The sequence below is a fragment of the Anopheles coluzzii genome, chromosome 3 (genome assembly GCF_943734685.1).
Source record: "Anopheles coluzzii chromosome 3, AcolN3, whole genome shotgun sequence".
Classification (NCBI taxonomy): Eukaryota; Metazoa; Arthropoda; class Insecta; order Diptera; family Culicidae; genus Anopheles; species Anopheles coluzzii.
Window position 1 is genome coordinate 58,623,854 of NC_064671.1, and position 14,079 is coordinate 58,637,932.

A 14,079-nucleotide genomic window follows, 5' to 3' on the forward strand; every position below is an offset into this window, starting at 1 on the left:
TGAAGGGTATTTCTGCTGTAATGGCATGCAGCGTATTTATGGGGGTCGTTTTGGTGCAACCTGTAGCTTTCCTTAGTGCCTGGTTGATAGTTGTATTCATTGTTTGGTATTTGTTTTTGTTGCTATTTAGAATGTATGAAGCTCCCGTTTCCATAGTGTTGCTAATTGCTGCGCGATATATTTTAGTCAGTTTTTGGTGTTGGTGAAATAACGTCCGCTTGTGGTAGTCCAACTGTCACTAGCATTTTGTGTGTGTGTGTTTTTTTTATTGTTCCCTATTATTAAGGTTCTAATTCTAAGACAGAAGTAGGTCTATAGGTCTGTATTTGTTAGGATCATCTAAATTTTTCTTTGGTTTAGGAATTGTTATCATTTTAATTTGTTTTAATTCTTTGTTTATTTTGCCATTCTCCCACATTTTGTTTCCGTCTGTTATGATTTGTGTTAGTGATTCGTCTTTTATGTTTCTCAGCATTTGGTATGTAATTTTGTCTAAACTGGGTGTTGTATTTTTTTTTGTTTCAGTATGTTTTCCCATATATCTGAATTTAAAAGTTCTGTAACTATCAGTAGATTAGTACTGAAAAAAGATCTGTGGAGTGTTTTTTAATTGTTATTTTTATTATTTTGTGGTTGTTTGCCCCAATGTATTTTTCTAGTATAATTTTGTTGATCATGTTATGGATTTTTTTGGATATGATTGTTAAATCAATGGACGTCTGTCTCTTGTTTTGGTCTGTTGGGACGTGAGTGTATGTGTTATTTTTGAGGATGATGAGGCTTGAATCGTCTATTTTTTCTATTATTGCATTTCCTTTTTGATCGATTCTATCGTCTTCCCCGTATGTATGATGTGCATTAAAATCGCCAGCTATTATTATGTTTGTTTAAGTTTGAGTGTTGTGTGTTATTTTTGCTAAGGTGTCTTTTATTGTCTGTTTGGTGGTATTTGGAGCTATGTATATTGATATTATAATACAGTCGTTGCCGCTAAATTTTGACTCTAACTCACTTAATTTTGTCTCGAAAGCACCAATTTTTGACAGCGTTTCACGATTTTTGCCTCGAAGGCATCAATTTTTGACAGAGCGCATCAATTTTTGCCTCGAAGGCATCAATTTTTGACTGTGAGTCAATCGCTTTATTTACAAAATTGTATGTAATTTCTGAAACTGTGTGTTCTGAAATGATTGAAATTAAGTTAAGCAGTGAATAATTTTATTGATAGAATTTAAAATAAAACAATTGTTTTGCCAATTTAGAAGATTTAATGGAGTGAAAAATATTGGCATGTATTTTCAGCTGTAAACAAAAGCTTTAGAAATTCTAAAATTTTATCATTTTTTCTCAAGAAACAATCAATTTGCACAGTTTTTTGTATTTTTTATGAGTTGTGGAATAACAATTGTTATAATTCTGCTTAAATACCTTGTAAAATTGTCATTATTCCTACAAGAGTCGAAAATTCATGACTTACAGACAAAAATAGGTGCGTTAGAGTCAAAAATTGATGCGCACTGTCAAAAATTGATGCCTTAGAGGCAAAAATTCATGCGCACTGTCAAAAATTGATGCCTTAGAGCCAAAATTTGGTGGCAACGACTGTAAAATTTCCAGAGTGTACCAGTATTGTTGTTGTTTGAATTTCATTACTTTCATTTATTAATATAATTAGTTTGTATTTAATTTCTTTTTTTATTAGGATGCAGCTTCCTCCATATCCACCTTCCCTGTCTGTTCGTATTATGTTGAATCCTTTAATTGTTTTTTTTTTTCATTTTTCAGCCATGTTTCCTGTAAGCAAGCTACATGGTATTTTTGTTCGTGTAGTATGTGTGTTAGTTCTTCCCTATTTTTTCGTATGCTTTGTATGTTAGTTTGTAGTATATTTAGTTGTTCCATGTTTTATTTGTTTGTAGAAATCAGAGTAAATATTATAAAGATTGTTTGTGTAAGTGGCTATATACAAGGAACATATGTGGAGTTTTTTATTCGGTTTTAAGACAAATAACGCTTTATTTATTACTTTAGTTCACAACATCCCAAGTAGAAAAATCGAGCAGTTTTTTTCATTTTTCTAATGACACACAACCGATTTCAGCTTAACGGGGGGTCCAGATTGCACGCACACAAGCGCAAATGAACACGATGACACGCACACATTGAGACTCGCTGTCAGTTCGTTCTGATGGCTTGAAAACAGGCAAAAAGTTGGGTTATGTGTGGATTGTAAACATTCTGTTCGTTCAATTCACACAAGCTTGTGCCTCAACATCATCTCTGCCGCGCCACCGCCTACTTGCAGTATATCTGTTACTTTCTTCGCTTGTTGTACTGTGAATGAGAGAAGGAGACATATTATTCAGGTTAGTATTGTGTAAATTTGTGTACTTACGGTGAATTGAACGCAAACCCTTTGATTGAACAGCTCACCGCGTTACAGCTTGACTATCCCGCGGTTTTGCTTGAGAAGCGTTAGGGAGCTAATAAAAGTAATACATTTGCATATGCTTTTAGGAAAATGGATTTCAACAATAATGTTGAGGAAAAACTAGGCGACACCATCCCAGTCAAACCGTCGAGCAAAAAACTTGAAGCAGCAATTTCAACCGGATCAGCTCTACTGAAAAATGAAAAGTGCCCTACTTATCCATCCCAGAATCATCAAAATTCCCTACCTCCCGCCGTGCCACCACGATCCTCCTCATTGCCCCGACCAAATCCTCAATTAATATTAAAAACGAACATAGCCTCACCAATTCCTTTTCCCATCGCACCCCCTCGAACCACATCCTTGTCCACGCAAAGCTTTCCGGTGCAATCCATTTCCTTTCGAGCCATAAGCACTCCCGCTTCCGATCCGAATAATACTTTCAAATTAAACTCGCCCACCATACCACCACGATCCTCTTCCTTAATGATGCCAAATTCTAGTCCAGTTCAGAATATCACGTTTCTTCCAAAAGTCCCGGTTAACACCGAAAGTGCATCGCATCCTCCTACCTTACCACCACGATCTTGTTCTGTGTCCCTTCCTGAGCCCAACAGAAAACTCAATCCAACTGAAAATTTAACACAGTTGGATCGTATTGAAAAACAGTTGAACATTCTGTCCAAAGTAGCTTGTCACACACAATTTGTGACGAACTTAGTTTTAGACAATCTCTGCAACAAAGACTCAAATTCGGAAAGGAATCCGCTAATCAAAAAAATGGAAACTCTTGACATGTTAGAAGAAATGGAGAGAAAATTGAAACATGAAAGTTTATACATGGCAAAGACGATTTGCCTTTTGTTAAGTGCATTAAAAGGGACCGACAATGTCCAAGAAAGATTATCGATAACACTAGATTTGTTATTCGATCGCGATTTTTTTTCCAAGTTTAGTTGGACAGGTGTGGGGTTTCCGGAAGCCAAGATTCCATTAGAAAAATACGTCTATATTATAAGTTTATTTAAATTCGTAGGAGGCACTAGCTTTATAGATGACACAGCTACGGTTTCACACGAAACAGTGAAGACTTTTCTAGTTGATAAGCGAAATCACGGAAAAGCACGAAGTTTAGTGAAAGGGTTGCGACATACGGTGAAACGTAAAAAAGAATTATAGAAAAGAATTATGTATATATGTATAAGTTAAGTATATATATAAGTGTTTTATTGAATTAATGATTTAGGCATTTATACAGTTGGAATATTAGCTGTGATTCAAGTTGTGATATGAACTATGTAGGAGTAAACGTTTATGAATTTAATGGGTAAAAATTATATATGAAATACCAACAATCTGTTCTAGTTCTTCCTTGCATTTTGCCTTATCCCGGGCATACTCGGCAACTTTATTCTACTCATTTTAATACAAAACTAATAAAAAAATAAACTAATAAAAATATTTACCTAAACTTAAACCTTAACTACCTATTCTAAACCTAACAGCTTACATATTTTAATTATGATCTAACTTTCAAGTGTATGTAAAAGAGGACTGAAATAAAATGTATTACCCTGATCTAAACTAACTGCCACTAGCTTGCATTTAATTTCTTTTAATTCTACCCTGACTATTTCCTGTGATAAATCTTCTACCCTAGCTGTAAAGTTATAAATTATCGCCGAGCTACATGGTTGGCTAAAAGTTAGTTGTTTCTCTTTTAAGAATCGTCCTTCTATAAAATATGATCCTGATGACTTTTCTGCAGTACAATACCTTACTATCTGATCCTCCTGTGTTAAAAACCATCCATTTCTATTGCCCTTTCTTAACATAAATTTTGGTTTGACCAACAAAATTACCTCATCTTTTTTTACCTTTAGTGATGGATACACTGTACCATCCTTTTTCCTTGCATCTGCTGCCTCTAATTGTGTTAGTTCTATTAATCTACACACTACCTGGTTTAAAGTTCTATGTCCTGTTCTAGCTAAGTTTTTCATAAAGCCTAACTTGTCCTCAATACGATAAGTTGATAAAAATGGAAGAGGCCCGAAATTTTCAACATCTGCTGCTACATGTAGTAAATTATGAACGTTAATTGTTAAATGTGTTCGACTATAAACTGTGCTATATTCTAATACAAATTGTTCGAGCAACTGACCAGCAAATATCCAATATTGTTCAAATAATCTTGATGAGAATAAATTTACCGCAATGAAAAAAAGTTTATGGTGCTCATAGGCTAGATCTGATATTCTGTTTTTTAACAAAGGTATGCTTACGTGATATAAAAATGCTGACAATTCGGACCCCTTCCAAAATCCTAAATATTTTAATGCCCTAGGCTTACGATGTATCTCTGACGGGTATTCGATCCTGACTAAAATTTTTGAAATTTCTAACTGCTCCTGTTTTGACCACTTCGGAAAAGGGTGTAAAGCACCAGTTGTAAAACCTTTAAGTAATTTTTTTTCTATTCCTAGTGCGAACAAGTGAAGGTCATCGGCTATCGTTGTTTGTGTTACGATGTCTACTTCATCTATATCTAATAATGGCGTGTAATATTTTTGGTGTTTCACGTAGTCTCCGTTTCTAAATTCTTTGTCGGTCCGAACTTCAGCTGTTCCTTCATATATTGTTTTGGTTCCGTCATGGCTGCCAACTATTTTGCACTTTATACATGCTTCCAGCCCAGGAGGATACGTTACTCCTAAAAATATATAATAAATTTGCTGTTACTCTCTACTTCTCTTTGAAAATTCTCAAGTTTCTTATTGTATCATTCTTACCTTTGATGAACGCACGAGCTGGTGTATCTGCGACAATAGCTTTCAGGCGAAAGTCGATGATAATTCCGTTAACATCAATGCCTTGCACCAGTACGCGGTTGATATCATCCACTAAAGGCCGGAGAAACCCTTCCAAACAGCTCGGTTTTGTCGCACCACAAAATACACACAGCACCATGATTGGCAGTGCTGGTATATTAACTATGTGCATTAATATAGGCCATAGCTGCGTTGGTCCACTACTATGCATCGGAAGTCCATCTACCGCGATATTAGCTTCTATCAATCTGATGACTGGTGGTACAGATCTAGAACGAAAAAGTAAACCAAAAATTACCACATGTTCATTCCAAACAGTCATATTATTCTTACCGATAATATTGTTGGAGAGTGCTTTGTATTCCTTGGTACCAAAGCTGCCCTTCTCCAACGGCCGTAAAATGTCTCTCCACCTGTTTCGGAGTCTTCAGTAACGTCTTTGCACACCTAGGAAGAGAAATATTTGTAGTTTCACGAGTCAACACCAGCAAATCACTCAATGCAGAATGCGTTATTTTATGAGTTAAAGCCCATATCCTAAGCCTGCTAGCATAAGCATTGCCTTCGGGGGCTTCATCAGCATCAAAATACTCATCCTCATTGACTTCGTCCTCCAATTCGCCTTCACTCCAATCGTCTTCCAACACCGAGCAATCAGCGTCTTCATCGTCATCAGAAACGTAATCCGCTGCTTCTGATTCCATGGGTATATCGGCAACTTCCACGGCATCCGGCTGCACATTCCCGTATGATGAAGCTATAATGTGTAATAATATTAAATAACAAATTATTGCTCTGCTTGCGTTTTTCATATTTCATTGTTTTAACACAAACATAACTTAGGGGAAAGCGGGGCAAAATGGGCATGTGGGGCAAAATGGGCACCCTCTATTTAAGCATTATTTGACTACAAAGCTACTTTCCAATGCTCAAAATGTATTCATTAGAGTGTTTTATGAACACCATGTAAGTTTCATAACCCTAACACAAAAAATAACCAAGGAAAGTGCAAAATAAGGTTTAGTAGCATATTGATGTAATTTTTGTCACTTCGAAAATAAGCTTAACCCAGTGTCACAGGGATGCGTTGAAGTTTTACATTATATATTATTAAAGATATGATATTTCTATACAATTTGTCTGAAGAAAGCAAGGCGATCGAATGCGTATTTTTACTAATATAACATAAAATACAAAAATGCTTCACGTGGGGCAAAATGGGCAGTTACGCTTGGGGCAAAATGGGCAGATACTTTTGACAAATGGCGTTTGGTGAGGCTATGGTGTTGTATTTGTCGCCTCAATAATGATAACAGACACAGCTTCAAAAGAATCGATTTTGTAGATTTAAACGTGTAAAAACTGTTTTAATTTTGATAACATATTTTTGGAAGAATTTTAAGGGCTTTCCTGACCAGCAAAACAAAAGATAGAACGAAAATACAATTCACGAAACGGTGCGCAAAAGCATAGACCATTACCTAAGCGCAGTTGTTGTGGCCCATTTTACCCCAGTGTTTTGACGTTTCACTGTTTATTTACATATGCCCATTTTGCCCCAGGGCTATGCCCATTTTACCCCGCGTGTCAAAATAGCTTCTCGTAAAACATCAACTTTTATTTTACACTGTTTTCATGATTTTAAGTTGTTTTCATTCTATGTGGCAATTTTAATCCATAGATAAATAGTGGAGGCATACAATAATGCATGAATAATTGTGTTTTGTGGCATATTCAATGGAATATTCAGTAAACTGCTTAACATGCCCATTTTGCCCCGCTTTCCCCTACCTTGTTGATCGACACCGCTGCTTGTTCCCGGAAGATTTTCCTCTTCCCATTCCTTTTCAAAGCGCTCCCAAATTGCTTTGGCACGCTTGCTCGCCACTCCACTTTTCTTCAAACGTTTGGACGTATCCATTTTCACTTGGTTTTATGCAAAACAAATAAAAAAAGCAACTTTAAGTTCGAAGCAAAAGAAATCACTTTCATCCGTTTCCAACACCAGTTTGTTTTGATTTGAAAATGCACCCGCAACTCTTGACGTTTACACACACCACCATACATTTGATGCTCTTCCACACGGATCGAGCAGATTTTTACCCTTCCCCCCCTGTTTTGCCCACATTTCGCCTGACAATTTCTACTTGGGATGTTATTCGCTTCGCGGTCCGAATTCAACTCCTCGCGCTTAACCCGCGCTCCCGATTTTAACGCTGCGCGTTCTCTCTTTCGCAACTCGTTCCTAGTTCGCTCTCGTTCTCTTGATCTCGCTACCGTTATTTCTCTCTCCCTACCACTAGCACTTTTCCTTTCTTACATTCGGCCGTCCTACCCTATCTTCAGCCCCTGAAGATTTTTCTTCTAATTCATTTTATTCATTTTCCGATTCTGCTTCATCTTCCGAAAATACTTTGTCGTTACTGATGGCAAACGACCATAACTTCATGTTGTCGCAACTTGTTGTTGTTATGTTCGGTCCCTCGCAATTGGCTGCCCTTTTAACCTTGTATCGTCCGTTACGATTAATTTTAATAACTTCATACGGTCCCAAAAATTCGCTAGCAAGCTTTCTTCCGGCTACAAATTGTGTTCTTTTGATGGCTACCAAATCTCCTACCACGTACGCATATTCCGGCTTTCGTGATAAATCATAATGTTTTTTATATACATTTTGCGCATTACAAATGCCATTCTTCGCTTCTTTTCGCATTTCCTGCCGTTCACAATCAAAACGATCATACGCTTCCTCCTCCAGTAACCGCGACAAGTCTTCCACCTCCGACGTCCTCATCTTTGTCCCGAACATCAACTCGAATGGCGACTTTCCAGCTGCTACGTGAATATGAGAGTTAATCGCTCGCTGCACAGAAGGCACCACCTTGAACCACTTTCCAGGATCTTCCGATGACAACTTCGTCAAAACCGATAACATGGTGCGGTTCACTCTCTCCGCTTGACCGTTGCCCCTCGGCACTCCTGTTGTACAAACGACGTGCTGTATACCATGGCGATTAGCGTACTCACCAAATGCGTTGGCTGTGAAAGCTGAGCCCCTGTCGGTTACGATACGAGCCGGATAGCCAAAAATTGTCGACCAGCATTCCAGCTTCCTCAACCATTCCCCTACATGGTTTTCGACTGCTTCTTCCTCCGTTAAAGGCAAGCGACGGGGCGTATGCCGAAAAGGTGAAGCGTTTTCTTCCAACACTATCTTCATTTGTATGGGACAATTGTCTTCGTAATTATCCACCACGGAAGCTTCGTATTGACTTTTCAGCGCTTGTACCTTGTCTCAAAACTTCTCCGGCACTTCCAGTTCTTGGATTTGTTCACAATCAATCTTGTACACAGCACTTTCGTGATCGCTACCCGATTCCTCATTGTCAATTTTTTTCTTAAAAATCTGCACTCCATCGTTGGTTATAGCGTAACAAACACTTCGAAGAAAATTCATGCCTACCAGCATTGGAACCTTCATCGAATTTGGAGAGACCACCAGCAAACCGATTTCGTATTCAAAGTCATCGATGCCAATGTTTGTTACCAATTCGCCTATCGGCTTTTGTATGATTCCAACAAAACCACGCAATTGTTGTATGGATTGTTCCATCCTTTGCTGTACACACCCTAAATCTTGCAATGTGTCTTGACGGACAATCGACACTTCGCTGCCTGTGTCAATAACCGCTTTTATATTTTTTCCCCCCAACTGGACCATTTTCGTCGGTAGCTCAGCTTGGACATGGTTTATCAGGTTTGCACTTGTACCCGGTTGTTGTTTATTCCTTTGCCCACACTGATTCGCACGATGCCCAAACTCGTTGCACTGAAAACACCGTGGTCCACTTCTTTGTTCTGGACAATTCCTTACCATATGTCCCATCACACCACAATTAAGACAACGCGCTTTTGTTGCATTTTTCACAGGAATTGTGTTTTGAACTGGCAAACTTTTGTTCTCTTTCTGCCCCGCGCGCCCGTGCCATGCAGATCTCACCGCACGTGTTTGTTTCTGCGCTGCACGCTCTTGCCAGGCAATTTTTTCTTTCAACTCTCTCACCCCGCTGCGCAAATTCGAGCAGTTTCCAGCGCAGAAAATGCACTAAAATCTGCGCTGGCCAGCGCAGATTTTGGCCCTATCCCCGCGCTGGACTTCAGCCCCGCAGCACCGCCATCATTCCGCACATCTGCATGCCCGTCATGGGTTCTAACCGCGTATGAACCGTCCGCCGTAGCAAGGGGTGACTATCCGGCTACATGCTACTCAAGACTTGAAAAGGCCGGCATGATCGCGTTGGCTATTACGCCAATAATAATAATAATAATAATAATAATAATAATAATAATAATAATAATAATAATAATAATAATAATAAAAATAACTTAGCATAGCAGTCCACACCAGGGTAAGAGTTTGTCTTGACTTTGGTGCTGCCGGGTCTACTGCTGTGGCACGACAAATGCACGGAATGCACTCGACTAAAACATGATCCTACCGATCCGAACCCATTCCAAGGCATTGCCGGTCAATCGGCGTCATGATAACTACTCCAAACCAACAAGCCACCAAATTTTGGACGGACAGGTGCAGCACCATACGCGCACTATAATAAACAAATCCAGAATCCTCTTTTGTATGGATTCAATTCAAAATGTTGTTTCCACTTGCGTCCGCTAGCTGAATTAGAAATAAATGTGCAATATATCACACGCACGTTTGCTTAGATCACGTGTTTTTTAATACCCGCAACAGCTGAGCCGATCGCAAAAATGCCAATGCCAATTGTTGTGTTGTCTCTCAGGTAGCGAGATCGAAAATGCATGGACGTTGTAGGCGCAGCGGATGAAAATCTACGCATCAGAATCAAATAGTTTTGGGGTTTCCAAACGCATGCACACACACAAACACGCGCGCGCAAACTCACACACACACACACACACACACACACACACACACACACACACACACAGACACAGACACACACACACACACACATGCACGCACACACATGCACGCACACACACACGCACGCATACACACACACATGCACGCGAGCACGCACGCACGCACGCATACACACACGCACACATGCACGTACGCGTGCACGCACCCGCGAAAGCGCGAACGCAAGCACGCACCCACGAAAGCGCGAACGCAAGCACGCACCCCCCACCAGAACCCCCCCCCCCCCGGCATGATCGATTCAGGCTACCTCATCGGTAGAACGGCTGATTCAGCTATCTTGTTACGCATCCTCATCCCTAGCGCTGGACGGGGGGTGGGGGGGGGGGGAGGGATCGCGACATGATAGAATGAACGGTCACTTTCCCCGCGCTGTGTGTGTGTGTGTGTGTGTCGTGACCCGAAAACTCGAGACATATTGTGTGCGAACAGACAGCGTCCACGGGCCTGCCCACGCCCGAATGCAGAGCTGATGGCATACGATTCTATCTTACCCATTAACATGAGAGGGACAGAGCTAATACCCCGAACGTACCCGAAAGGTATGCATGGTTCACTCATCAGGATCTAAAGGCAAGGACAAGGCAAAAGAGACACAGAAAAATTTCCTCACGGCTACACATGTCCTTTTGATGCGTTGTCTCTGCGTCTCGCTCGGTATCACAGCGGCATACGGCAGGTAAGCAGTACAAATGCTGCTACCTGATACGCACACATATTTATCGAACACAACTGTTCGGTTCGGCTCGGTAAACTTCACGAGGACGCCGGAACACAAGGGCGCAGACATTTTCATGATTTTGTATGACTTCGGCTGTTTTGGACCATACGTTTAGGCGCAGGCATTTAGGCATGTTTAAAAAAAATATTTTATTGCCACTATACATTGTGCTACATGATGCTTAGAAGGTCGTTGAAGCATCAAACATGTTCAAATAAAAAAATATTAGATGAGTGTTAGACGTTCTCCTACGCTTGTTTTAAATAGGCTTCTTCACCCTCAATTGGCAGGGGCATCGAATGGTCTCATCAGCAGCGGCACGAAATAAAATAAACCATCAATACACCGATAACACTTTGAATCCCAATCCAGCTTCTCCCACAGCGTCTCAAGGTCACACACAAGTTAATAAATGCTAACACCCACCAATAACAATACACAACCGCAATGCACATATGAGTATCAACGCATACACCGCAACAGCCCAATCAGCTGGTGGCGGGAGGCACGGGCTGAAGCGCAAGTAAGGCAGGGCAGGGTGAGGGAGGGAGAAGAAGCGGACGAAAAAATGGGCGCCAATATTTTTAAATTTTTTGACCGTTTTTTTTGCTCCGCCGCCATAAATAGTTCGTCCATTTCGCCAACAGATGGCGCAAAACTTGCTCGACCCAGCGCAGGAATCGCTGAAGTCCAGCGCGGGGATCGGGCCAAAATCTGCGCTGGCCAGCGCAGATTTTGGTGCATTTTCTGCGCTGGAAACTGCTCGAATTTGCGCAGCGGGGCGATTCCTGCGCTGGGTCGAGCAAGTTTTGCGCCATCTGTTGGCGAAATGGACGAACTATTTATGGCGGCGGAGCAAAAAAAACGGTCAAAAAATTTAAAAATATTGGCGCCCATTTTTTCGTCCGCTTCTTCTCCCTCCCTCACCCTGCCCTGCCTTACTTGCGCTTCAGCCCGTGCCTTCCGCCGCCAGCTGATTGGCTGTTGCGGTGTATGCGTTGTTGATACTCATATGTGCATTGCGGTTGTGTATTGTTATTGGTGGGTGTTAGCATTTATTAACTTGTGTGTGACCTTGAGACGCTGTGGGAGAAGCTGGATTGGGATTCAAAGTGTTATCGGTGTATTGATGGTTTATTTTATTTCGTGCCGCTGCTGATGAGACCATTCGATGCCCCTGCCAGTTGAGGGTGAAGAAGCCTATTTAAAACAAGCGTAGGAGAACGTCTAACACTCATCTAATATTTTTTTTAATCTGAACATGTTTGATGCTTCAACGACCTTCTAAGCATCATGTAGCACAATGTATAGTGGCTATAATTTTTTTTTTTTAATGTGTCGAAATCTGTCTCGAGATTTTGGGTCACGACACACACACACACAGCGCGGGGAAAGTGGCCGTTCACTCTATCATGTCGCGATCCCCCACCCCGTCCGGCGCTAGGGATGAGGATGCTACAAGAAAGCTGAACCAACCGTTCTACCGATAAGGTAGCCGTAATCGATCATGCGTGGAGGGGGGGGGGGGTGGTGGTCTAGTGGGGGAAGGGGGAGTGCGTGCTTGCGCGACTTTGAGGGTGCGTGCTCGCGAGCGCGCTTTCGTGGGTGCGTGCTGGCGTGCGCGCTTTCAAGCTCGCGGGCGCGCGTACGTGCGTGTGTGTGTGTGCGTACGTGCGTGCTGGCGTGCGCGCGTTCTTGCATGTGTGCGCGCGTGTGTGTGTGTGTGTGTGTGTGTGTGTGTGTGTGTTTGTGTGTGTGTGTGTGTGTGTGAGAGTTTGCGCGCGCGTGTTTGTGTGTTTGTGTGTGTGCGTGCGATTGGAAACCCCAAAACTATTTGATTCTGATGCGTACATTTTCATCCGCTGCGGCTACAAAATACCACGCATTTTCGATCTCGCTACCTGAGAGACAACACAACCATTGGCATTGGCATCTTTGCCATCGGCTCTGCTGTTGGGGGTATTAAAAAGACACACGATTTAAGCAAATGTGCGTGTGATTTGTTGCACATTTATTTCTAATTCAGCTAGCGGACGCAAGTGGAAACAACATTTTGAATTGAATCCATACAAAAGAGGATTCTGGATTTGTTTATTACGGTGCGCGTATGGTTCTGCACCTATCCGTCCAGAATCTGATGGCTTGTTGGTTTGGAGTAGTTATCATGACGCCGATTGACCGGCAATGCCTTGGAATGGGTTCGGATCGGTAGGTTCATGTTTTAGTCGAGTGCATTCCGTGCATTTGTCGCGCCACAGCAGTAGACCCGGCAGCACCAAAGTCAAAACAAAAACCTTCCCCGAGTGTGGACTGCTATGCTAAGTTCTTATTATTATTATTCTTATTATTATTGGCGTAATGGCCTACGCGATCATGCCGGCCTTTTCAGGACTTGAGTACCACGTAGCCAGATAGTCAGTTCTTGCTACGGCGAACGGTTCTTACGCGATTAGAACCCACGACGGGCATGCAGATGTGCGGAATGATGGCGGTGCCGCGGGACCGCTCCTATCCAGCGTGCAACTTGCATACTGCCACACTGTCTCCTGCTCGATGCATACGCTGCAGGCAGGGGGAAGGATGCACATCCACAGTAAAAAAAAGACCCCGTCATGAACCAGCGGTGGATCTAACGGTACGCGGACTAGGCGGTCACCGAAGATCTCTAGTCTGTAGTATGCCGTGTGTCTACAAGTGGACAGAGTGTTAGCGACAAGGGCCCCCGGAAAGATGGTCTTTAGGGCTCCGTGGCTGGAGAACCATTTGCACCTCCCCCCCCCCCCCCCCCCCCCCCATGGCGACAACAATTTTAGGGCCTGTGACCGATGATCGTAGGGGTCCTATGGCCACACCTCCCCCCCTCTCCCGCCGGCAATATAAGTATACTGTTCTATTTCCCAACAGCTGTGTGCCAGTACCCCCTCCTCCCTGTCATCAGTTATCATTTAGAGGCGCCTCAACACGTCATTCCGCCTAGGGACCCCGATTCCCCTAATCCGCCACTATCATGCACACCTTCCTTTCTTTGACCGATGGATCATAACATTCCGGAAGAAATTACATTTGGCGACAGTTTTGCATACACACGCACACTCACAACCATGCGCAGGATGCTTAGCATATCTATGTA

At 42.0% G+C, this 14,079-nt stretch overlaps 2 protein-coding genes across 2 annotated transcripts; one reads left to right on the top strand and one right to left on the bottom strand.

Annotated features, from left to right (window-relative positions):
* Positions 1-1,401: 1,401 nt before the first annotated feature.
* On the top strand, positions 1,402-4,019 carry LOC125907240 (uncharacterized). Its single transcript, XM_049608383.1, has 2 exons — positions 1,402-2,366; positions 2,518-4,019. The coding sequence occupies exons 1-2, from the start codon at positions 2,341-2,343 to the stop codon at positions 3,608-3,610; spliced, it is 1,119 nt and encodes a 372-aa protein (XP_049464340.1). The 5' UTR covers positions 1,402-2,340; the 3' UTR covers positions 3,611-4,019.
* LOC120955615 (uncharacterized) lies at positions 3,631-7,504 on the bottom strand. Its single transcript, XM_049608381.1, has 4 exons — positions 7,054-7,504; positions 5,596-6,019; positions 5,224-5,531; positions 3,631-5,144 (listed from the first exon to the last, which is right to left on the bottom strand). Exons 1-4 carry the CDS (start codon positions 7,181-7,183, stop codon positions 3,958-3,960), a joined length of 2,049 nt encoding a protein of 682 aa, XP_049464338.1. The 5' UTR covers positions 7,184-7,504; the 3' UTR covers positions 3,631-3,957.
* Positions 7,505-14,079: the final 6,575 nt, after the last annotated feature.